Source organism: Bacillus rossius, chromosome 1 (genome assembly GCF_032445375.1).
Source record: "Bacillus rossius redtenbacheri isolate Brsri chromosome 1, Brsri_v3, whole genome shotgun sequence".
Lineage (NCBI taxonomy): Eukaryota > Metazoa > Arthropoda > Insecta > Phasmatodea > Bacillidae > Bacillus > Bacillus rossius.
Window position 1 is genome coordinate 346,043,961 of NC_086330.1, and position 27,499 is coordinate 346,071,459.

The window sequence follows — 27,499 nt, forward strand, 5'->3', positions numbered from 1 at the left end:
TGCAATGGTGTATGTCCGAAAACCTGCATTAAATCAATATTCCCCATTGCATGAATGATTAAAGAACGTCCCACAAGATTTTATCCCGCTCTTCTTTAATTGGCCTTTGCACCCGTCTACAATAGTGCGAACCCTTGGGCTGTCTGTGTCCTGATCCGAATGTGAATGACGTCACGCTGTCGCAAAGAAAACTGTCCTGTCTACAATCCCGATGTCCGATGTCCGAATCTACTACAGATTTATTTATTTTTAACTGTAACCCGACTACGGGAAAAACACCAAAAGGTAAGAAACAAGTTAGGTGTTGATTTCTATTATAGTCTTATTAAGCCAGATCAATCTTTCATAATTAAAATCTTCTATGAGTTTGATATAATAACATTATAATTTAATTTACCATTCTTGTATAACAAACTAAAATGCTTGCTTGTGTATCAAATTAAAATGCTTGCTTTTTGTAGTTGACAACGCACGAATACGGCGTTATTAATGTGGAAGTGACAGGATTTTAATAGAAATAAATAAATAGGAATATCTAACATATCAAATTACTTGTTTTACTCAATAAGACGATGATATCAAACAGCACCTATCTTGTTTTTTACCTTTTAGTGTTTTTTTCCGTAGTCGGGTTACAGTTGTTTAAACTTTTTTTCATTGTTTACTGTATTAATGCATTGTAAATGAGTACGCTGCTACGTTTCAAATTTCTGTTAACTTGTGAACGTTCTGGGAGTTTAATAATATTTATTTATCCTGTAAGTCAAAGGTAAATGCTAATAAATGAAATACCAAGCACACAGGAAATTTTAATTCGTGTTTAGGCCTTTGAAAAACTGCTTGTAGTAAACGTGCAGCACTGATAAATACTGTCTCGGTTTTCTTGACTTCCTACCACACCGTCCGTTATTTTCTGTATACTTCTTCTATGCTGCCAAAGGACACAAACTGGTACAAAATGTTCAAGTATTTGGACCTGGGATATCCGGACCATCGCCCACGCTACCCATGACGTCAGAGGGTCACGTGTCAGTCGGATATGTACAAGTTGACGCATTGCAATTATAGACGGGCCTTCTCGTATTTGTTGCAACTGGACTGTAAATGAGAGTTTGAGGCATGTCACTGAGCTTATATCCTGGAGGGACATTCGGTGAAAATTCGTGTATTGTGCTGTTTGGTTTTCCAATAAGGAAGCTGTGGCCAATGATGTTCGCCGTTATTCTAATCACATTTACCGACATCACGTTTACGGGCTGTGTCGACTCGTGAACTTCATTCGACTCGTAGGTTTTCGGTTCAAAACCAAGCATCGGGGCCAGGGAGTGGTCGCCACTGAAGTCGATTTGTGCATTGCTTTGCAAAACACACTGTAGGGGTGTTTGGATTACCTTTCAACGAAAACTATACGTTTGAAGGTAAGTGTTGTTTAATATACATTTCAATGTCTAAGACTTCGTAAGAACCTAAAGGCAAAATAATCTGTCACGTCTTCTCTTCATTCTTCAAAATGTATCTGAATATTTGGTTGATTGCATCCACGTTCGGGATCGAATTGTATGCGGTAAAATCTACGAGAGCAAGCTGCCATAACCCATCGCTTACGTCGATTGGATGAAAGTGTGTTGACCACAGTTCCGATGTGTTTCCACTTAGTATTAGCGTGATAGAGATATGCAGGCAGGCAGGCAGGCAGGCAGACAGACAGACATGCAGCCAGCCAGCCAGCTAGATGATCGAAATGGGTGCCGACAAAATCTCAATTCTGATCATAGTTTCACAGCATTTAGATAGTTACTCGTTCATGTTTGCTGTGTGTGGCGTCTTGCTGCCTGAAGCAAAGCTGAAAACTGTTCAGTAAGTCAGGCAACAGAGCGTCTCCAGAATATGTAAAATACAGGTTTTTCGCGAACAACGGGGCATAAATTTACTTGGTGGCGGGGAATGACAAAGCAAGCAAATTTTTTATGTGTAACATTTTAGCTCTCAGTATGTGGCATTTGGTAGGAGTGATATCGTGAATGGAACGGATTTCGCATGGAACGGAAATGCGAAACCAAAATACAGCCATCTGTGGGTGATGGCGCGAACCAAAGGTCACAAAACCAAAGGTAAACGTTATAATATTAACTGTTCAATTTATTTTAACAAGATGAGCAGTATTTTAATACAATTCGTTGTCAAAACTCAGGTCGAAAGTCGAGGTGTAGTACTTTTTCAAGTCTTCTTTCACTTATATTGGAGCCGTTTCATTGAATAGTTTAAAATTTCACTATGCAAATAGAATTATACAATAGTCTACGTAGCTGCTCCGGCAGCGAGTTCTAGCGGCGGGTGCGGAAACTAAGTGTGATTCAGGTCTATAAATGTAGTTGAAAACACAATTTGCTTATATTTATCACGCTCAGTATTATTTTAAGGAATTTGCGGTAAATTTCGTGTCCGACTTTCGTATTTAAAGTGTATTTGTAACATGAGAACACATGAATTTTCTCGTTATCGAGGTTAGATGTTGCACATTTATGGTGAGTACTGGAAAACTTGCTCGATTTTGTTTAGGGCCAAATGTCCGGAAAAGAAACACTGCAAAGTTACAGGCGTGAACAGTAGAGCGCAATTTTGAATTTACCGCCCATAATGCGCCACTCCATTGGCTAATAGGACGCGTGATCGCTCCGGGCCGAAGCAGGCGGCGAGGGGAGCACAGACATTCAGAGTTAAAAATGCGCACCAGCAACCAACAGCACAGAGGATGGTTGGTTTTGGTACGTTTACATGTTTGGCTTTGGGCGATTAGCGCAGTGTTAGTGGTTCGGCATAACCGATTTAACCTTCGCAGAGGTGTCCGATGTGCGCATGGTGTACCAGGAGGCGAGAGACGTTGCAGCAAATTACCAGTGCCTGTGTATATGAAACCACCGGATTGTGTACAGTGCAGTGACGATAAAGTTCTTAAGTTGAACAAAGCCTTATATGGGCTTAGGCAAAGTCCTAAAGCATGGAATGACTATGTTAATAGTTAATTGATCAACCTGGGTTTTATGCGATCAAAAATTGATCCTTGTTTGTACCATAGGGGTACTTTTAATATCTTAGTGTGGGTTGATGATTTTCTGTTAGTATCAAATTCTGGTGCAGATCTCGAAGACACTAAGTTTGCTCTTAAGTCTAAGATGAGAATGAGAGATTTGAGTTCGAATGAAAAGTTGCATTTTTTGGGCATGGACATCCTCAAAGGTGAGGATGGAAGCTTAATTCTCAGTCAAAGTGATTTGATTAGGAGAGTTCTTGAAAAATTTAATATGATAGAATGTAAACCTAGTAAAGTTCCAATTCAGCCAAAACTTAACTTGTCATGTGATGGAGAGTGTAAGATTAAGGTGCCTTATAAATAGCTGTTAGGCAGCCTAATAAGTATGTATCTTACAGTCTGCACAAGGCCTGATTTATGTTTCAGTGTATCATACTTTGGTAGATTCCAAAAATGTTACTCTTACAACCATTGGAGACATCTGAAACATGTTTTGAAGTATCTTAAATATACAGTTAACATAGGTTTGAAGTTAGCAAAGTCATATTGTAACACATTAACTATATCCTCATATGTTGATGCTGATAGGAAAAGTATTTCAGGTTTTGTAACAAAACTGAATAACAATGTTATCTGCTGGGGTTCAAAAAAACAAGGTGTGGTAGCACTTAGTAGCAGTGAGTCAGAGTACTATGCCATTGGTAGATGTTTAACAGAAGACATTTTTGTACACAACTTACTGAAAGAAGTAGTAGATGTGGCTGATGTAATTAATGTTCATGAGGATAATCAATCAACCATTAAGATTGCTAAGTCATTAGAGACCAAAAGGTCTAAGCACTTTGATGTACAGTATCATTTTGTCAAAGATCTGGTAGGGCAAGGAAAGGTGAAATTAATCTATGTAGAGGCTGCTGAACAGATAGCAGATATCATGACCAAGGGACTGCCTGCTTGTAAATTTGAATATTTTGTTGAGAAGTTAAATCTTGTTAGAATGTTATGTGGAATTGGGAGGGAGTGTTGATGACAATTCCGATTTAATTATTTATATGTATCGTTGTCCTTCTAGTATAGGTACGTAATATAAGTGATTCTGGTTTTGGTATTATTCTGTTAGTGGAAGAGGATGTTATGTGTTAATGTTGGCAGCATTGTTTTTTTTTTTTTTTTTTTTTAGCGACTTCCGTTGTTGTTGTGTAGGCGGCTGACACACTTCATTTTATAATAAAATGTAGACTGTGAAGTCAATCCAATAAAATCATATATATAGTAACAGAAGTGAACGCGTATTACTGTGTTAACTCTAATAAAATATCCATCAAATTTTCATTTCCACATGCAAAATATTAGCTTGGTAGTTCATGTGGAGTGCAGTGGTGCAATTCTGACAACCTGATGTGCAGACCAGGAGGACAATAATTTTTAAACTGAATACATCTCAATCATGTTTTGTATCCCTACCATAATTAATTTTGAAGAAAGAAAGCAAGCCAATATGAAATGTAATAATAGAAATAAAACTATTTTATTTTCCTTTATTTGTAATTTGGGTGAAAATTCATACATATGATATTTTGCTAAAAAAAAAAAAAAAAAAAATAGAGTTAATTGCAACAATAAATTATAAAATATTACATGGTTGAGATTCGACTCTGGGATTTCGAAGCTGGCTGGTGATTTTCTCTACCCACCAGCCACCATTCTCCTTCCCCCCCCCCCCCCCCCCTCCGCCGTCCTTTTGATTTCCTTGTTATTTTATTCAGACACCCCAACCACCATAAGCCGGCATTCATCCAACTGCGCTACACAGGTTGACTCATTCACCGACATACACTTGACATAAATATTAGGTAGTAAAGATTTGGTTACTAATGCTGAAAGAACCGAAAACAATTTTAGTTTATTGATTTGTTTTCGTGACTGTTAAAATTTATAAATTGTATTTTAGCAGAAATGTTTTGCTGAAACAAAGATGATTTGGTGGCACACTGATATTTTTGGTACATCCTCCAATGTTCGCGAAGCAACTATATAAAAACAGAAAAGTAAAAATTGAAACTTAATATTGTAAGTCATATAGGTGACATCGTACGGCCGAAGGCCACCCCAAAGCCTGACCTGCACCCGCCAGTACTCGGCTCCGCTAATGGAAAGCACCCCTAGCCATGGCCCACCTGAGTCAAGTGAGCGGACCGCAGCCCAAGGTAGAAAATAGCGAACCATTTTAATTACACATGCAACGCACTCCCCGTGCCTACGAAATTCCCCACACAATAATAAATTAATCAGAAACAAACAAAAGCCCCTAACTAATAGAGTGCGACGTAGGAGTGCCCGGGTCACTCACGTGTAGCTTTCTACTAAAACAGCTGTGAGTGCAACCCTTGCGGCCTTCAGCCTAAATTCAGTAGTGAAATGTGTGACGTAACGCAAACCGTCCCAAATTAGCATTATCATTCGCCACTGGAGTAGTTATCAAGAAACAGGCAGTCTCCAGCTTGACTCTAATATTCAAACTTATTTTAGACAAACTTATTAAATGTCAATTCTAAAACACAAAGCGGCAGTAGAGTTTTACTCACGGGCCGGGGCGGACGCGTGATCCTGCGGGGAGACTTCAACTTTTGTGCTACTGATTTCTTCATACTGGTAAATATTATAATTCATTAAAACCTCTTTTTCCTCTCCCCGCGTGCTCCTGTGCCCTTTTCCAGTGCAGGGCTTAACCCGGCCGCGTTAATTTTTGCTCGTCGCGCAACAACGGTTCGCGACGCAGTCACCTTACGGTCCGGGCCGACTCCCGCGAACAGAACTTTATATAATTCGTCGAACAGACGCCTGCCGACTACAAACTTAAAGACTTGTCTCTTAATATTACCTTCGTGGGCCCGCGACTCACACAGGTGAGCCCGGGCACGAAGCTAGTTCCAGATTATCACGGGAGTGGCCGTTAACCCACTCAAACTCTTCGACGACCCCCAAGCCCATGTAGGGATCTTATTTGCAAGTGCCGCAACGTAACACGTAATTAATTATTCAGTGCGAGTGTGTGTAGTGTCAGCATATTTGTCAAGTGTAATTGTATAACTTGTGCCCATCCACACTTTGTGAGATGCGGGATTAAAAACCAGCACCTAAATAACGTCTTCTTTATTTCATAGACACCCCCTGAACAGTTAGGAAACAGTCCTCTACACTGTTTAGGGCCAGTGCATATTAAAAGCAGGGACTCCCTTCCACCATCAACAGCCGCCGATCCTAGTGGAACACGCAGGGGCAAAAACCCACGACCACCTCGGTTAATACTCAAATTAACCTGGCGCCCGCCGGAGATTTCATTAAGAGCCACTAAAACCACTAGGACCGCCCCGAGTCTCGATCACGAGACCGCGGGTGACGGCAAAATTATGTACCTATATTGGTAACATATACTAACAAGATTTTTACTACAGCTTAGAAACTATATAGGTAATTAGTGCATATTAGAATGATATATTTTGCTGGTTCTTGTAGCAAAAAATAAAAAAAACTGCCACCTTAAGAACATTGTAAGTATAGGTACTGCATATCTCACAAACTTTAAATTTTATATAATTGACGCCGACCGCCAATGCTCCTCTGTCGCATAGACCGCTATGCCTCATCAACGTCTCGCAAAAGCGTGTGCACCGAACGCGCCCGTGCGCGCAGCAAAGTGTATTTCTTGCGACGAGGCGAACGCCATGCAACGAGTGCTATGCCGGCGGAAGGATCCGGCCGGGTGTGGCATATCCTTCCGCCGCACTACAACAAATTATTTTAATTATGTTTTCCACAGGTTTTTATTAAACATTATTTTACATAATTTAATAATTCAGTCTTTGCAAAATCATGTTTCACTGTGCGATTTGTCCCGAACCTGGCCGGTTCAGTTTCCCGTGAAATTCACACGTTTCCGCGGGAGGGCTGGCGGGGGAGGGGGGTCGCGCGCGGTGACACCGTCAGTGTCCTTCGAGAGCTCACCCAGGCCGGCAGCCTGCGCGCAACGCGGAACCTTCAACCTTTGCATTCACCGACATGTAGTTTTTCAATAGTGTAATTTCTTTTCAACCTTTTACGTACAGTTCCGCGGTCGGCCTAAATTTACCATGAGGTACTTAACTTAATTCAATCAGTGCTCCAAGATGAGTGTTCTACGTCATACGTAAGTACTGTGGGGAGATTATGTGGATTTACGTCGGCGCTTCACGCCCAACCTAGCCTACCGGCTACTTAGTTTTGGCCCGCACGGGGCAGCCAGCAGGCGACGCGTGCCACCAAACATAATAACGATTCAGTCCCTGGGACACATCTAGACACCACGTAGAGTCGCCGGAGACACGGGCCTACGTGTCGCTAGCCCAGTTTATTAAGTGTAATGTATTAGTGAAACAGTTGTCCACTCAAGTGTTATCTGTCATGTCAGGGCTTATGTATCACCGTCGTACGGCATTGCGCCGCCAAACATAATAACGATTCAGTCCCTGGGACACATCTAGACACCACGTAGAGTCGCTGGAGACACGGGCCTGCGTGCTGCTAGCCCAGTTTATTTAGAGTTAGGTAATAGTGTAGTGTATTGTGCGTCAAGATATCGTGTGCCATATCAGAGTGTATTTTTTGTAACTTTAGCATCACATGTACGAGTCCGCCCCTCACGCGCATAAAAATCGTGAGCCGCCACTGAGGAAGTGAGCTGCGCGTGTGACTAGTCGCGTCGGGCAAACAGTTACGGCCAGAACGGGCAGCACCATGTATTGGGCTGTGCTGTATTAAATTCACCAACTATCTTCAGAAGCTTTGTGTTATTATTCAGGCGTCCCGAGTGGCCATAACAGCTCGGGGGCATAGGCGTGCGCACGGTAGGTGCCACAGGTGCCTTGGCACCACCATTAGGGTTAACGTTATTTTGTTTTTTACAAGCAGAAATAATACATACTTACAAAAATCCGAATTCTTTCCAAAAAAAATATGTTTTCCAATCGTGTCGAGTTAGCTCATAACGCTATCAGTATATCAATTATCAATCGAACCAACTATACACACGGAAACAAGCCAGTTGCAATTACTTGTGTTGTACACGCGGGCCGCGGCTACGAAACTTCTGAAATGTAAATACTTCTCATAGTTCTCCTCGAATTACATAGAATGCGCGCTCGGTGTCCACTGTTCACTCCACTCGGCAGGCGCACGGAATAATAGCCGCCGTCCGCCAGGGTTTATTTAAAAAAAGAGTGAGAGTTTAGTTAGTTAAAAGGATAGGCTTTACTCGATGACTTATATGCAGTCGCCGACAAAACATTTTTGTTGTATTCCAAAAGTTAAAACTTTTGCCCACTCTTATTTGTGTATTTTTATTATTTTAATATTTTACATATTTAAGGTATGTTACAAAAACTCCCTTGATTTGTTGATTTTAAAACTTAACATTTGAAAATGTTTTTTTCTAGCATTTATTTGGCGTCTTCAGAAAACATGTAAGTACGGTTTTTCAAAGCCACCAGCATGAATTCCGTGCAAACAATTTGTGCAATTTACTTTATGGCTCAACAAAGCTTAAAACTGTAAATAGTTTAGTAGTTTTCCTGATGATTATAACGTTCAAAGCCATAATTTGTCATAAAAAATGTTAAAATTTTTACATCTGTGTATTTATTTAATGTTTTTGTTCGGAAACACCTTAAATAGCACCATTTTGCGCTTTCAAATCCAAATTTTCCGGACCCCCCGCTTTAGGCTCGGGGTCCGTGAATGACAGGGCTGTTGTGTAATCTGGCACCACCAATACTGAAGTTCTGCGCACGCCTATGCTCGGGGGGCCCTACTGCGTTGACCCCTACCTCTAGCCACAAGGCCGAACCTTCCCTGAGATCACGAACCTGAACCAAAATCACGTCTAAATAGTCAGAGGTAGCGGGGACGGCGTCATAATATAATATTTTTGTATTTAAAGTGATTCTTCCTTAGGTACAAATTAATTTGTTAACAATATTAGGCTATAATTAGTACCTACCAGAATTATATTTACGCTGGTTCTTGTAGCAAAAGAATAACCAACAACTTTCAAACCATTTATAAATTCATTATATTTGTCCTCTCCTTCAATAAAACCAGAAATAGTACTCCCATCTCCATTTTTTCTACAATTTTGCAGGTTTCTTTCAAGAAATTGATCAAATTTGTACAAGCGTGACTCCATATTTCTTTAAATATTTACTTATACAGTTCCCACTGAAACATTTATTTATAAATTCTCGCTATATTTATTCTTGTTATCACTACGCCTTCGGAAAATCTCGGATACGATCGGAGAAAATCGTCAACAAATACATGCAATACCAGGGGCGCTTGCGTCCCTGGTCACTAAATCCAGTACTGAACAACTGGAAAAGCGGACCACGAGTCCAAGTGCCCAACCCCCGCATGGTAGACTCTTTTCTACTCTGTCCAACACTTCATCCAGACCATCCTCTGTCTCCTGTAAATTCCTACACGTAATGCATGCCAATTTGCATCCCGCATGAATGTGCCCAGGGTTTTCCCTGTGTGTATGCAGGTTTTACCTGGGCCCAACCTATCTCTAGTTATAGTCTAGATTTAAGAGTGAGGGGAGTTAGTCATGGCGCCAATCGCTGCCATGGCTGGCCAATCCCCTCCTAGCACATGATGCATGCGACCCTCTCCTTGCATGGCTAATCCCAGCATGACTAGGCGTATAGGCTTCGGCCTGAGACTCACCTAGGTCCCTCCCTAACCCAGACCCCTCCAAAATACACTTAGTTTTAGTTAGGTTAGGAAAAAAAATAAATAATTAACAGCTTAAATAGCATCTTGGAGCGTGACGTCACATCTGGGTGCACGATGTTTGTAAATAGTAGGTTACCCATCGCAGCCATACTTGTTTCATAGCTACCAAAATCATTCAACGTTGCAAGAATTATTCCAAATTATGCTTTGCCATTTTACTCAATGTGCCACTCCGTTAACACATTTTATAAATTATGAACTACGAATGTCAGTATATTTTTTTATATACGTTTAAGAAATGTAGTTTTCTTATAATTAAAACTTAAATTTTGAAGTTGGCATCTTTTAACCACACATTTTTTTCGGTGGTCGTACTCCTCCAATTAAGTTGCGCCCGCCCGTATCTAAGCGCTCGCCCGTATCATTGAATATGTATTCAATGCCCGTATCTAAGCGCTCGCATTTCAACAAAAGGCACTGCCTCTCGATAGAGTGAGACAGAATTACCCGCACGACCTTGAAAAAAGCGACCCTACAGCGCTCTGGCGTGGAAGATGGTAACGACGAGTACCTACCCTCTTTGGAAAGAAGAGCTGTCTAGCGGCGGAGCTAACAACTACCACAGTTTTGGATCCGAAAATTGGAATAATAAATCCTATGCCCTCGCGACTTCTATAAGTTATAGACTTCTATATAGTATGGCCCACTACCTTAACATCATGATTTCAGAATGGACAAAATTATCAACATCTCGCTCTACCTAATATTATGAATTACATGGCACCTCATTTAATGTCATATCCCGCAACTCCCATTCATCACATCGCAATCGGGCTGTACTCTCTTTTCGTCTTCGCACAGACCATAATAGTTCACCAGCTCATCTTTACAAACTGGGGATTAATGACACAGCTGAATGTGCTTGTGGAGAACCTTATGGTGACAAAAAACATATACTACTCGAATGTTCTCTGTATGTAGGCAGACAACAGATGTTACAAGAATTGATGAAATTAGGATTGTCGTTCCCTTTGTCGTACCCTTCGATGTTTTACGAACATACACAAGAAGTATGCAAGATATTAGTAGATTTCATTATACATAATAATATTCTAATACAACCCATGTTTAGTGAATATTCCGTGGTGGCCGGTTACTAATCCCATCCTAATACTCCTCTCGTCCATGGCCTTCAAATCCTGTGGTGAATAGGCATACATACCGTTATCCTTCATAGATACCTTTTTAATATAGTAGTAACGCGGCTTTGAATCATGGCTGCTGGGAAACGTCGTAGGCCAACAAAGAAGAGAGAAAAAATTGAACAACTCTGTTGTTTATTTTTCGAATACAGAATAACAGAATACAGTTAGGTTATAACCGTAGTTGGGTTATAAATACAGTTGAAAAGTGTGATAGAGATTGGTGTTACATGAAAATATGTAATGCTGGGACTTTTCAGAGAGAAGAAAATTATTATTATTTTTTATATTTTTTAGTTAAATGGTGTTGGTCTAAGGTACCAACTACCAATAGTACCTGCATTTTTATAAATGTCAATGCATTTTAAAGCCGGGTTCCAGATATTCAGTAGGCCTGGAATTGATAATCTTTTTGCAAAACATAAGCATGATTTATACAGATCCATTTCAACTAAAACCAAAAGTGGTGCAGTCATTAAAAAATTAAATAAACAGAACAAAAGCTTATTTGGCGAGCTTCTTGAAACTAGATCAGAGAGAAGAAAAAGGATTACGAGAAGTGCAACTGATGTTGGTGGCAATATAAAATTAAGCAATCATGATAGGTCATCTGAAATACATTGGCTTGATAGACTCAACTCACATACGAGTAGAAATCAGTCAGATTTTAAATCAAAACTTTCATTAAATCCTGAGAATAAAATTTTTAAACAAGAAATTTCAGCAGATGTAGCCACTAATAATGGTGATAAATATTTGGGTGGCAAGATTCCTGGTGAGACAAATACTGAAATTTTAGGCAACGCAGAAGATTCTCTTGTTAGTGAACAAAATATTTGTAGGCCTCAAGAACTTATTTTTCAGCTTCCTGAAATAATTGTTCGTAACATACCTTTTTTTCCTCTTCAAAATGATAAGAAACAGGTACAAGAACCATCAGAAAAACAGCTTTTCGGTGATATTTTAACTGTATCGCATAGTGAAGTAGATAAAGAAAGCCTTGTGTATCCTTCTGTAAGCAAGGTTTTAAATGCTACTATGTCAGAAAGCTCTAGAATTGCTCTTATGCGATGGAGACAAAAAATGATTGCAGAGCTAGGGCAAGATGAATTTTTGAAATACTATAGAGGTAGGCATGATGTATACTAATTTGTATATAAACATGAGTAGTTGCATATTTCTGATAGGTAGCTAGTTGTTAACTTTATGGGCTTCTATGAAAATAAGAATATATAATTTTATAAAATGTTTGTTTTGAGTGATGCTGATTTTAGTTAACTAGTTATCCAGCGAAATTGCATTTCATTAATTAAACTACTTTTTTCCCCTTGCCCCTTTCTGATTTGATTGGCATCTGTGTAAATTTACTTACAGTAGCATGAACATGACAATCCAGGAAGAGCCCACCCGTCTACCTGCAGCACATGGTGTTTTGTTAATTATTTAGAATATGTGATAAAACCCTGCCGGTAATTATACGTCACGGCTTTTTAGGACGTCTAGAAAAATAGGAAAACATGGTTTTCTTACACTACACACATCCCTAAATTTATCTTGAAGGGATGGTTTCTTAATTCGTACTAGTTTGTGAAAAATAATAGTTTATAGCTTCCTTTATTATACCAGCATCGGACGTCGCGGCTTTGTGAAACGAAAAGTAAATAAAAACTGAAAATATGTTTTCAAGTACTAGAGACGTCCCTAAATTTACCCTGAAACAATGGTCTCTTATTCTTACTGGTTCGCGAAAAATAACAGTTTAAAACTAATATTACAATACCTGTGTTTTTTACTGCTACCGCCAGTCATAGTTTATGCGTGATTGTGTATCTCTTTGTTTAGCACAACTGTAGCCAACTTTGGAGAATTAATCATTTGCTAATACTTCCGTTTCATATATTGAAGTTTATCCCTGGATCCTGAAAGCTTGTTCCTGTTGGCTTGATCCTGTGGTTCCCTGGAAAGACTGCAAAATTCAATTTGTCATATAGGTATTTTAGTGTACAGCACGTATTCCTTGCAGAAATGTAAGCTGTAAACTGTTATCTTTTAACAAACCAGTTGGAATTCAGAAACCTTCTTTTCAGGGTTAATTCAGGAACATCTCTAGTATATGGAAAACATATATTCTTATTTATGGTGGGTAAACAATGTATGGCGGCAGCAGCATCCCGTCTGAGTACATTTAGGGACGTGTTTAGTGTGTAAAAATCATGTTATACATTTTTTTTTTATTCCTTCTAAAAAGCCACCATTCTGCCAGTGTATGTGCTTGCTCTGCTAGCTCTGCTCATGCTTCAGGAAGCAGAGTGACTTAGATTTACTGGTACCTATAACAGGAATTTCAAAATATAATTTTGCGAGATAATCAAGAATCACCAGTTTCTGATATTTTCATTTTAAGCCTTGTAGCTCCACTTTTACCTCTTGATGTCCTGAGGGCCTTCCTTTTTAAAAAAAAAAAAAAAAAAAATGTTAGGCTCTAACACCTTATCAAGGTCAGAGTAACACAAATCATTATGAGGTTATTTTATTAACATTAGGACCCATTAATAAAAACTTGTTGTTTTCTGATTGTTTCAAGACAGTTTGAACAAACTTGTGGGTATTAAGTATAGGTTTGTGGTAAACAATGACTTTGTTCGTGTGGACTGTACCTTTTGTAAAGTTTGCTTTCAAAGGTGCAGTGGATGTAGTTAGAAAGAGAAAATTTTGTGGGTGTAGAAAGTACTAAATTTAAATATTATCACCCAAACACTTGAGTGTCAATAAAAGGAATAATTTTAATATAACTCTGTGAAGTTACTTAATTTTTAATTTACGTAATCTGAATTGTTTTTTCTTTTATTACATACAATGTTTTTAATGTTTAACGTTTGTTTTTAAATTGACAATAAATAAAAAATAATTTTTTTTTTCTTTAGTTTGTAACATTTTCCACTTTGTTTTACAAATTTTTATTTTTCGGCCTATTTAAGTAATAATTATCTTTTAGTATCATAAATATAACATAATTATTACTGAAGTACATATTTTTTGTATGCTGTATTATGAAGATCTCATATTTAAATTCCTAATTCCCGCCCACCTAAAACCTTTTGGATCCTCCCCTCGAATAATTATATAAGGTGCAGCACCCACATGCAGAAATTGTAGTTACACCCACCAGTAGAGCAATTCAGTTGCAGTAACTTGAGAAATACTACCAGTAACAAGAACATAAAGTTACTGTTTGGATCCAGAAGTTTTAGGGGGTACAGCTCGCTTGAACAAAGTCCATGTGTTATGAGGAACAACTTTTATTTATATTTACTTGTAGACATGCTGTGTTACATTGGTAGATATGATATTGAGTAATGCTGAGGGAATTTATATAACGGCTGCCTCCTGCTTACCTCTTTGAAGGAATTAGTAATGAGTGTAGAGTTAAATGGCTTTAAGAACATGTTTTCCAATAATCACTAGATTCTGAGAAAATTAGTAGTGGGAAGAGCTGTGAAGGCCAGGGAAATTGTTGGGTAAAAACTTGCACATGCACTCTTCATACAGTTCAGATAATGAAATTAATCTGAAAATCTGAAGAAAAAAGGGGGTTGTCTGTAAAGTCGGTTTACGGACAATAATTTTACGTGATAACGTCATAAGAAAACATTGATGAAAAATTGCATACTTTTTAATTTTCAAAAATTATTTAGTTTTTGCAAATTTAATTTAAATAATTTGTTTAAATATTATCACGAACAATTAGTTATATAAATAAACTTAAATCAAATCAATGTCAATAAATTGTTAATTTGAAATGACGAAATTGGACAAATAAATCAAATTTTTTAAATTGCTGCTTTTAAAAAGCCCGCCTTAACCTGTTTGATATTAATTATAGAAGATTTTCGCACGGTGGTTGGCCGGTTCTTGCACGCTCGGCTCAGGCGGAACGTGACAATGAGTCATGCTTTTTCGTGCGTGCAGCCGGCGTTCATTGACTTATAAGACGTTATCACGTCAAAAATAAATAAATAAATAAATACAGAAACAAAGTGTATACTAGCTGTGGGGCTTTGGCAGATCCATGCTACTTGCTGCAGTTTATCAATTTTGTTTAGTAACAAGTAGAACAAACGGGACAAACAAGAAATTAAGTAGATGATGATACTAAGGAAATCTGTTTCTCCCCTTGGAAGAGTGAGCAGTGGCAGCGTCTCACGCGTTGTGTGTGTGTGTGTGTGTGTGTGTAAGCAGACCTGCTCGCGAAGGGCAGTCTCTTCCATGCGACCGTCCAGAGGTTCCTGGCCCGGCCGCCCGAAGAGGAGCTCCGGCCAGACCCAGACGTCGAAGGCTGCTGGCACAGCCTGGCCGGTGTGATGCCGAACATCAGCAGGGTTTACGCGCTGGAGAGCCACGTGGTGCACTCTCGGCTCAAGTACCGCGGCGTCATCGACTGTGTGGCCAAGTACCAGTTAGTGCACACATCTCAGTTTGTGTAGTTCCCAGGCTTCTGCTGCCCCTTTTCGGTAGGCTGTGATAGTCTGGGCTTAATTCGCCTCTGGATGTAGCTCAATCCCGACCTTTCAACATGCATTACTGTCACCATCTTCAGGTAGCTTGCAGTAAACTGTTGCCAAGGCTCAGTCGAGTGACATACAGACGTGACCAAGGTCCAGAGGATTACAGCCTACAGTTAAGTTAATATTATTGCTTTCCTATATATTTTTTATGTGAACAAGTTTGCACAAAGATATTGGACAAGTCATGTTGTACAAAATTACAATGATGAAATGACTTTAAACTAAACAAATAGCCTATATATTCTTGCAGTCTATTTTCTGAAACTACCACCAGATTCCTTTTCAAAACCATCGGATTATAAATCCTTTGGAATAAATGGGATTGGTCTATAAATAATGAGAATCAATCCAACACAACATATTTATTTGTGTAAAATTTCTGCAATTGACTAGGTTTGCAATGCTTGGAAAATAGATAACTTATTTTATCATCTCATGTAGATTAAATGTCAGAATGTATTATGCCTTATTTTAGGATATATGGAGTTAATATTTGGAAAACTTTCTGTTGCACTATGTTGTGGAGATACAACCACTAATTTTTAGACTGTAAAACTCTGCAACAGATGTTCACTCTCATTGTAGGGACAAGCCTGTCCTGATTGAGTGGAAGAAGTCGGACACGCAAAAGGCTGAAATCAGGAAGACGTATGATGCACCGATGCAGTTAGTGGCCTACCTGGGTGCCATGAACTATGATGAGCGGTACACTTTTAAGGTACGTGGTCACATTCATCCAGATTGTGTCATCATATAATTATTAAAATCAGTATTGAAAGTATTATCTTTGATTCTCCAAAAGTAATTTAAGTGTAATTAAATTTATTGAGCAATTTCAATACATAGTGAGTGGCTTGAAGAATTTAGTGATATATAGGATATAAAGTGTTCAGAATTAAAAAATAATAATAATAATAATAAAACATTTATGTAGAAAAGAAATTCAAAATTCCAGCCAAAATTTTTAATCATCAGCTGTGCAGTGCCGTGTATTTAAATATATGTGTGTCACTTCAAAATGCTTCATAACATTTGCAGCTATTTCTGTTGGTAGACCACAATTTTTTTTTTTTTTTTTTTTTTTAAATCTCAAAGCTGATTTTATTAGATGAAAGTAACTGCGGATGAATAGCATACCTTTTAGGTGGTGTTTGTTATTTATGACAAAAAAAAAATTAAATATTAAAATTTTTGGAAATTATTAATTTTTGTAAAATTTCCATTATATCAAATCCTGTTGCAAATTCAAAACAAAAGAATTTTTAAAACTTTTTTTCCATCAATAAAAAAAATTATTCCCAAAATTTAAATACACACAGTTTAGGATACTTCACACATTAGCACAGACAATTGGCTCATCGCTCGGCACCAGAAATATTTCTTGGGGTGACAGCCGAGGCTGGTGGTAGTGGTCAAGAAATTTCAAAATATTTCAACGAAAACACATTATTTGGTTGCTTGGCTCGGACCATGGATGTTAAATTGTCTCTTAATGCATTCTGAAAAATATTTTGTGAAGGACCACAGAACGATGACTTGACGAGATAAGGCAACTCCTTATGGCCATGCAGGGAAGAGGGAGCCACATGTCCTCACCGACCAATCACAAAACACCTCCACGAAAGCAACCACTGTCTCTAGTAAAGTGATAAACACTGCAGGTTCAGCTTTACCATCACAAGTATATAAATAGAAAGCACCAGAACATCTCTGTAACTGATAACTGTTATTCTGCTGGCACCAGAGCATCACACATCTGTCCTTCCTTTACCAAAATACTGCCTAATGTTCTAGAAATGTTACAAACACTATGAAATACACATGTAAAAAATATAGTTATAAAAATATTTAAAGTACATACATAAAATACTGAAAACCACATTTACAAAAAGTAACGTAGTCAAACTATTGAACCAATAAAACATAGTTAAATGGCTTTTCTGAATAAAAACAATAAAATATCAGGAACTATCATAAAAAATATTTACTTCAATAAGATACATATACACAACTAGGTCACCATGACCTTGAAAACTATATAATCAGCTACTATACTGCATAACTGGAAAACATATCACAAGAATGCGTTGCAAAGCTGGGGCGGGCAGGGATATGCAATGCTGCAACTTGAAAAATATTCCATTGTATGTAAAGTTCTATCTATGATCATTAATTTTCTCGAAACTGTTAAAGATTGTATTTAAATAAGAGAGTTTGAAATTAATTTTGGTAATTTATTCTTATCCTGTGAAAATATGTTCTACGATGTACAAGAAATAATTAAAAAAAAGAATCGTTTTGTGCCTTAGTGAAAGAATATTCTAGTGATCCATTATCTCCCAAGTACTGAAATATAGAACGATGACCCGGTGGATCATATGGCTACCCCAGGCCCATGCAACACATCAGGGGCCTAAATTTCTAGTTGAAAACATCAGGAAATTGAAGGAAAAAAAGTTGAAATAATTAAATGTTGCACGGCCCCCACCCCACCAGAGGTAACATTGTCTGCCTCTATTCGCTCATAAACTTTTCTTGGAGAGTAGCCACCACAGCACATCCTATTGGTGCAGTACTTGAACGATGACTTGTCACTGTGATGCAACTGCCTATAGCCATGCAGTGAAGAGGCAGTTTCTTGACCTCTTTGACCAATCATAGCACAGTTCTTACGTACAAGGACACAATACCATATACTCTCACAACTGAGCGTTTCTGTAAAAAACAAATATACAGATAACAAAGTTTTTTTTTATTGGTGGCACCATAACCTGATAAATTTACAGCTTCCCATGGGAGCTAACACCTGCCTTTTTTTTCCATTGTAAGGATGTATACAGAAAGCACCAGAACATTTCGTTAACTGATTAATTGTCTGGAAAATTTGCACTGCCGTGTCGCGCACCAGTCTTTCACTACAAATAATTGTCCGTGTTTATAAACGTAATCAATCGCTAAATAAACATAAAAATTACTATATTATCACATTATTTATACAAAATAGATGAGAACCACTTTTAAGCACAATACAACATATGAGTCATTCCATATCAAATCAACCAATGAAAAATTAATTTAGAAACTTCATGTTTCAGATTTATATGATTTTTTGTATTTTGATAATAAGAACTTAATACATTATAAATCCATTTTTTTTAAATTTATATCTTGAGTAGTTTTTTTGTATTAAATTTTTGAAAAATGCCAAACTAGCCAATTTTAGCAATGTTTTGGATCACTCAAATACTTGTAGGTTTCCAACCAATGGTGCTAGAAGGCTGTTAGACAGCTCATTTTAAATGTAATTGAATGGGCTTCGATTTGATATGTAACTTTACCAACTTCAGAAAAAAAAATATTTTTAATTGTTTTCAAAAATAGATGTTTAAGTGTGTGTATTAAGTTTATAAAAAGGACAGTTTATTTCTTAGAAAATCAACTTTATTTACTCTGTTATAATGCTTAGATCTATGAAGTGCTTTGTTCTCAAATGTGTTTTTAAAAAACTTTGTACTAACCTTTACTGATTTTTATAATATCAGAGCACAGTGAGCATTTTGCAGAGTTGTCTTTGTCCATTATTGTAAAATAATGCCGCACATTTTTCTCATTGTCCTCACCCCTGTTTTTCTCAGTTTGACTTGATTTTGAAAGTGACATTTTTTAGAACTTGACTAGTATTTGCAATTAAATACAAATAAACGTAATTACAATACGTCAGTCACTCACAAAGAAAAAAATTCACATCATAAAAAAAATTAAATAAGGATTGTTAATTAATTTCTAAATATAATTACTTAAATTATTCTAGTAATCATAAATGCAACCTTAATATAATTAATCTATCAATTGGACTATAACAACTATTATTTACTCTCCGTGCATTTATTTAACGAATAAAAAACATGAATCATAATCGTCACTCAGCTTAATTATTTACTTTAATCATTCTCGTACTCGTAAATACAACATAACCATACTTCATCTTATCAATTGACCAATAAAGTAGAGATGGACGAGTTGAGGTTTTTTGGCGTAGAGTCGAGTTTAGCAATTCATATTTCGAGTCGAGTCGAGTTCGAGTCACAAAATTTTTGAAGAGGTCGAGTCAGTTCGAGTTTCATAATTTTATAATTTTTTGCGTCGAATATGATAAATAAAATATTACAACACCCATTGATATAAAAATTGTGTATCCAAGATGCATCTGCATTATTTAAATATTTTAAATGATTAATTAGCAAATCATTATGTTATTTAAATATTTTAAATGATTAATTCAAATCATTATGTTATTTAAATATAAAAAACTAAGCTTTATTTCAACATGATTTCACAGTATCTTTAATGTAGCTATCCTAACCATATCAACCGTCCACAATGTTTTAAAGTATTTATAATGTAGCTAACCTAACCTAATTTACCATAGTTATCATATGTTGTCCAAAATAAACATTCACGGACACACTGCAAACGAAAAATATGGCGGCGTACAAATAAATACCGTTGCCTTGTTTATGGTATTTCCTTTTATCAACACCGCCATATTTATTTACAATAAACAAAAAAAAAAACGAAGATGTACGATCGGGAGTTTGGCTCTTTCGTCTGTGGAAAGAAGGCTTCCCGAGTTACGTAACTTTTTTTTTTCCGATCCACCGGCAGATCCCCACATGAACAAACAGCTCAATGGATATAGGCCTTGTCACATTGTCACATTCTCAATGTAAATACACTTTCCGCGGCAAGATTATTCGCCCGGAACTTGTTACAACTACAAGAATATCAATATGTTTTTAAATAAATATTTCATGCATTTGATTTGGTGATCAGTAACTGATTGCCAAATAAAATGCATGAGCATTGTTATTATTATATTTTATTCAAACAAAAAGAAAGTATTTTATCCTAAACGTTATTGTAACGCAGCGCTGCGTAGCAGAGCACAGCTAAATTTAGTTCCAAATTGCAAGTCTGGCTGGCCTAACACGCAGCCATTTTCATGCATCACGGTTTGGTGTTATTGACTAAATATTACAATATAATAATTATTTTATGTTTTTATTTTTAGGTTACGGAAATCTCTTGTTTATACGAGTTATTATAAACGGGGCACGATAAACGTGATGATTATTAATATATGTGCGTTTTGCAACAAATTTTTCTTCAGTGAAAATCCATTGACGTATTTTGTAAACAAATGCGGTACCGTATTTGAAGTAAACGCAGGATGAAAAACAAAATGAAAACAGTGCACGCTGTTTTCCAAGCATTTTTTTTAATATAAAATGGTCATGTGACATAATTTTGTCCCATAAACTGTCGCCACTATCGACAAAATCACGTTACGACGTCACGTTCATAAATGAAGGTAGTGGTAGGCCTAGGTTTGGTTGCACTTGTACCTATTATAGCGCCGTAGCACGGTAGCGGGCAAGGTTAGGTTTGCACGGGATTTGTTTTGTTTAAAGGTCATTATCATTTCTTGCTGTATTAATGACTTGGCGAAAACGTCAAGACAACCTATAATAAAGTGCTGTAATGTCACGATGCTGGTACTTAACTCGAAACGTGTTTCGAGTCTTGAACTTGATAAAATATTTGACTCGGTTTTCGAGTCGAGTCAATCTGACCCAACTCGGCTCGGCTCGACTCGATAAACCAAGACTCGACCCATCTCTAATAAAGAGGTCTATTTACTTACATTCATTCAATGAAGCAGCAACAAAATACACTATGTTGACCCAAGTGACTCACTCGGAGTCAAATGACATCTGACGGCCGCCAAACATAGTTCGCATGGCACATGCGCGAGGGTATGGGGTGAAATGGAGTGGGGCAGGCCGTAGGTGGGTATTTTTTTACCGGATCCGGTTTTCCGAATTGCAATCGCCACTCATAACTTAAAAATTTTATTTCAATTTTAGGTTTGATTCCTAAAGTAAAATGGTTCATGCAAGAAATATTTTACAATACACAGATAAGAATGTGCTTATCTTGCTTAATGAAAACTAAACCTAAGAAGTTGAGGAATGGGGCAAGTTTATTTTCTCTCCTCACTTTTTATATCTTTATTTATTTCTTTATTTTTTCTATTTTTCTCCCTCTTTTTGCTAGCCAGTACCATGACTGGTAGGGAGGCCAATGTGACGGGCACAGTCGCCCTGTTGCAGGTGAAAGGAGGGCTGGTGGTGGTGGCTTACAGCGACGGCTCGCCGGCCCACGTGTTCCCGCTGAGCGCCGTGGACTGCAGCATGTACTGGCGGCTGTGGCTCGCCCGGGTCCAGCAGTATTGGCAGCTGCCCGTCGAAACTCGCTCCAGCTCGACCCAGATCTGACTGCTTCCGTGCACACTGTGTGTACTTTGTTTTAATGATGGCGGTGTTGAATAATGTTGTATGTTTTAATACACGGTGAAAACAAAACAATTAGTTAAATATATATTTTACAAGTTATGTTTCTATTCTTATTAGTTTTACCCATTTTTATTTTGGGCCTTTTTGGACAAGTATTTACTGAGCTGTAACCACCCACCTTACTGTACATTACAAATTACGTTGTGTATGGTACTGGCACATTTTTTTGCAGGAAATTCACATGAAATATACATTTCCCCTCCTTTTCAAATCCAAAACTGTAATTATTGTTTTTTTTAATGTAGTTTTCGTATTTTAATTCTTTATCTTTTTCAGAAAGGCTGTTATTACACCTGGCCACACCTTTATATGGCAGATCATTTTGTAATTTCCTAGAGTAGGTACTCTTATGAAAAAAAATTCAGAAAAGGTTATATTTGAGTACTTACTACTTGTCCTGAAAAACCCCATTAATTGTTTTTAAAGTTGCTAACCTAACTTACCTGATCATTTAAATTAATTAACAGTATCTTAATGTAGAAAACCAATTTAATCAACTGTTTAAATGATTTTATAATATTTTTAATGTAGTTAACCAAAATATAACTAACCCTTCACACAATTTAGCAGTATTATAAATGTAGGAAACCAGTTTTTTAAACAATTTAACAGTATTTTTAATTTAGCGTACCGTCAGTTGGGGTAACATTGGCCCTTTGAGGGTAACTTTGGCCCAAGACAAAAAAAATGTTAAACCATGTTACAACTCTTCAAAATATTTATTAGATGTGATGATACATATGTATATGTATCATCACATCTAATAAATATTTTGAAGAGTTGTAACATGGTTTAACATTATTTTTGTCTTGGGCCAAAGTTACCCTCAAAGGGCCAATGTTACCCCAACTGACGGTACCTAGTCCGACCAACTGCTCAAAATGGTAAACTACTTGAAATATTGTAAATAACACTGTTTTAACAGACTCAGAAAATAGTACGAGAGGAGCTTAAGTACAATGAAACTCTCTTTGAAAATCCCACTAATGAAGTAGGTAAATCCCACCTCCCCCCTCTTAATAAGTTAAAATTTTTAAGTACCTTGAGAAACTTCTTAACAGGATTTACTGTACCATTTTCAGATATATATATATCTTTTTTTTAGAAAATTACCATTCATTTGGTTAAAATTGTGTGTATTGTGACTGATGGATGTTTGTGTATTGGACATAAAGAGGATTGTGCCACAGGATGATGCCTCTGAAGACTAACCTTTACGAGACAGGCTCAGTGGTGATCTGCAGCACAAGTGATTGGTCTTTGATGCAGATGCAATTTAGAGATGAGTTGCAGTAGTTGGTGTGAGTACAACAAAGGCATTTGTGCCAGCACATCAAGGTGTGTGAATACACTTAAACCTCAATAATATAAACATGAAGGGAACATAATTTTGTCACTTTGCAGTAGTAAGATTTGTGTTAACCAAACTATTACAAAGTCCCAGTTTCAATGGTGTATTTATTTATAACAGTTTACAACAAATAGTACATCAAATTGAAAGTAAACTAACCTAGTTTTTCATACAAGTGCACCTTTAGTATTGTACGGCACACATCGAACCTAATGTTCAATTCTTCCAACATTTTGGTTAACAAGTCTGGAGTAATGGAAGCAATAGTCTCTTCAGTTCTGTGTCTCAACTCTGGCTAATCATTAGGTAGCAGTGGAACATAGTCACAATCTTTTATAAAGCCCCAAAGGAAAAAAATCAAATGTCATTATGTCAGGTGAACATGGAGGGCAGCGATAAAGAACTCTGTCGTTTCAACCACAACGACCAATCCAACAGTCAAGGACCTCAACATTCTACAACTGTTGTAAAAATAGATTCCAAAGGGTAGGGGCTCCAGTCTGTTTCCAAATAAACTTTACATGTTTACTCTCTACTAATTGGGGAAAGAGCCATTCTTTCATGTTGCAAGCGAGGAAAAAGCAAAGCAGTAGTCATGCATGCACTTATCTAAAACTGTTTGAGTTTCTCTTTAATTGTGACCTTGAACCAAAAGAATACAATACTTACAGTAACTTTTATTAAATTTTATAACTGGGACATTATGTTATGGTAAAACTGTATAATCACAATGTTTATACTATTTCTAACTCTAGTTCAAATAAAGTTAAAATTTGCACCAAATGTTATTTTATTATTTAAAATTGAACTATCATTAAATAACTTTATGCTAAAACAATACATTTATTTTAATTGCTAATACACATTTTCTAAACACAGTATGCTTATTAACTAGAACTAATGCTAAACTTCTGTGAATACAATTTATATTTAAAGTAATCAGTTGTTAATACACATTTTAATTTAAGGTTTTGACCTCTATGTAGTCTAAATTTTGAATAAAATTCCATAATAATCTACCATGCTGGAAATTTGGAAAAAAAATATTCTCATGGTAAAGTAGATTAGTTTATCCTCCATAAATTTTAAGAATTTATAAATTATAAAAATCAATAATTTTTACTTTTATATTTATTTATATATTTTCGAGTTTACTTTTTGAGATAAATTATGCTTCTGTGTTTTGGTCAATTTTTTAAATATGTAAACTGTTAAAAAAATTATGAAAAATTAAAATTCTTTACAGATGAAGGCAATGCCTTTCAAACCTTTTGTAGGTTATGATTTCATTCGTCCGTCGAAAGTTGAAGGTTGGCAGGTTTTGACGGATGGATAAGTTATGAGGATCTCTCCTTATTGATAACCCAGTCTTCATATCCTATAAGGATTTCCAGGCTGGGGCCCCCATGGGCACGGATACGGATACGCCGTATACGCATAATTGAAAGGAGTTAGAGATGCGGCTATGCCCAGAGATTGAGGCTACCCATCCCAGCATAGGCACCACCACAGTCCCCCTACCTCACTCAGCTAACCAGACAAGTGGCTGCACCCCTAAGCTCAAAAGGTGCAGCATTGCTGGTGCCTACCCAATTCTCCCACATCACACTGGGACTCCTCAATCACCCAGTGAACCCGTGGTCCGGTGGAGGTCTACCCAACCTCTCCCAACTTTCCAGGCTGGTACCGGAGCTGTGTCGTCGCTCACCACGTCGACTCCGCATCGGGCTTGAGGGGCCCTTGGAGCCTGCTCCAAGCGATAGGAACCACCACTACCAAGTACGAGTCCTTCCCAGCAAGAATCCTGGGCCTTAGAGGAAACCTCAGCGGGGAACCATTCAAACATGGTGGATTATCCCCGTAATACTACCAACTTTTGGTCTACTCGGCAGACTGTTCGCCGGTAGCTAGACCAGACCGTCACGCTTCAGAGTGCAGCCACGGGGTGTCCTCGTCGCCTTGGAGTACCCTCCGACCCGCCGTACCTTGGCCCGACGGGTTTACAGCCGATTAAGGCCCGGATGCGACCACACTCGTCCGGCGACGACCGCCGTCTGCCCCAGCTATAAAATGGCAACTACAGTGCCCAGGCTGGAGGGACCTGGGTGTTGCCTTATACCTCCACCGACTGCTGGGCCAAGGGGGCACCTTGTCAAGCAGTTCACAGCCCTTTTTTAGGCCCGGTCGCCCGACACCATAACCACCATCCCCAGTCCTTCCTTTACCATGGGGCCTGATACATTCACTATGGGGCCCTTTGGGGACCGATGCACCGAGGTTCGGCAGTCGAACCCCCCAGAACGGATGGACAGATGGAATTTTTCAGAGCTATCTGTTTTGGTACAGGTCACGTAGTTAAGTACGTACACAGGGAGGGGGTGATGAGATGATATCCCCCCAACCTAAAAATGAAATGTTATTACCATCAAAAAATGGAAAGAATTAGAAAGCAAACAGCAGGATGAGTGGTTATATCCCCTAACCCTCTCCCAAATTAAATTCTGCATATGCTCTTGCACGTGATTGACGGACGGATGGGAGACGGACGCGATGGATCATTGTCAGGGACAGGGGGCTGTCACTAGATAGGGCCTACGATGTTTTTATTGTACACTAAGGATACTGTTTATACCAACATCAGAATGTCATTCACATTCAGAGTTGACATAAATAATTTTTAGTAATGTGACTTGTGAACGATCTGTGATTTTACTTTCGAAATATAATTATTTTTGACTCAAAAAAAAATTACTGTCGAGGAAACATTTAAATTTTTTTTTAAATAAAGGTGCGAATCAACACAACAAGAGGTTCTTTTTCTTTTTAAATCACGCTTGTTAAAAAAAAAGTGTTTTGCATATGCCTATCTAATACGTATATTAAAAATATTAAATAGGATTCATAACTATTAAATAACGTGTAGCACCTAAATGTCAATGAATCGGGAGACCTCGGTAAATGTTTATTATATTATATACCAACTTTTATGTTAATTTTTGTGTAACCATGTGTGTGTGAATGTATAAATTGATAATTCAAGGCACTAGTTAATGGTCCATTCCTGTTTGCGTATTTGTGTTGATTGTGGCTACAACTTCAAATTTCAATTTGTGCGTATTGCATTAAATGGGTATTTATGTGAATTAATATTAGGATTTTACAAGCTAATGATGGTTATGTATTGTGAAACAACTAGGTTAACCTAACATTGTTTTATACCACCAACACCACCTTCCGTGTCTAATAAAATCTTATAACAATCCTAAATTTTTATGGCATTGAATATCAAGACACTAAAATACAAATTAGACAATATTTTATTAAAATTTTAAATGTATTAAGAAGCCCTAGATCCTGATATAGTTCGGGACAAAAATAAATTTCTTTGGTTTTTATGCTGTGTGGTTGGAAGTGTGAGAATCATTAGCAACCGTTTTCAGAGAATAAAAATAAGGAATTATGTTTAACCTGGGAGTGAAATCTCTGTTAACTTCTATACTCCTTGGTCAGGGACGTAAATAAATTATTATCCACCCGAAGCAAGAAATCATCTTGCACCCCCACCCCCCCCCCATCACCCTAAACAAACTCTTTTTTTTTTTTTTCAAATCAACCAAGCGGTAACCTTCCCTGACAACACATTGTAACGTCACCACGTATTAAAACCACTTAACCAACTAAAACTATTCCTTATTCAACTGATGGAAAATAAATAGATTTATTTCATCACAAGGTGGATAGTAGCGACACAAAAAAATATATACCTTTCTTTTATATTTGATGATATAAATATATATCTAAATACAAATGATTAAGTTCATCTGCCCTATATATATATATATATATATATATATATATATATATATATATATATATATATATATATATATATATATATATATATATATATATATATAACTTGTTCAAATGGAAAATCGAAACTTCTATGTAGACTATTAAAAAAAAAATATGAAAAAATAAAATTCTTTAAAGATAACCATTTGTAGCTTATGATTCCATGATTTGTTCAAACAGAGGCGTAGCCGGGGGGGGGGGGGGAGGTTAGGGGTTCAAACCCCCCCCCCCCCCCACCCTTAGCACCAAATATTTAATTAATTTCTTATTCATCACTCAAACAAATTTCATATTAAAATTAATAAAATTTT

At 37.3% G+C, this 27,499-nt stretch overlaps 1 protein-coding gene across 1 annotated transcript; it reads left to right on the top strand.

Annotated features, from left to right (window-relative positions):
- The first annotated feature begins 11,104 nt into the window (after window positions 1-11,104).
- On the top strand, window positions 11,105-22,021 carry LOC134528173 (mitochondrial genome maintenance exonuclease 1-like). Its single transcript, XM_063361550.1, has 4 exons — window positions 11,105-12,130; window positions 15,241-15,457; window positions 16,152-16,284; window positions 21,740-22,021. Exons 1-4 carry the CDS (start codon window positions 11,353-11,355, stop codon window positions 21,902-21,904), a joined length of 1,293 nt encoding a protein of 430 aa, XP_063217620.1. The 5' UTR covers window positions 11,105-11,352; the 3' UTR covers window positions 21,905-22,021.
- The last annotated feature ends 5,478 nt before the right edge of the window (window positions 22,022-27,499 follow it).

Excerpts from the sequence above, each read along its gene's own strand:
- LOC134528173 (XM_063361550.1), top strand. The coding sequence starts at position 11,353 with ATGTCAATGCATTTTAAAGCCGGGTTCCAGATATTCAGTAGGCCTGGA. Across the intron at positions 15,458-16,151 it reads GACTGTGTGGCCAAGTACCA|GGACAAGCCTGTCCTGATTG; the intron begins GTTAGTGCACAC and ends CTCTCATTGTAG. Across the intron at positions 16,285-21,739 it reads ATGAGCGGTACACTTTTAAG|GTGAAAGGAGGGCTGGTGGT; the intron begins GTACGTGGTCAC and ends GCCCTGTTGCAG.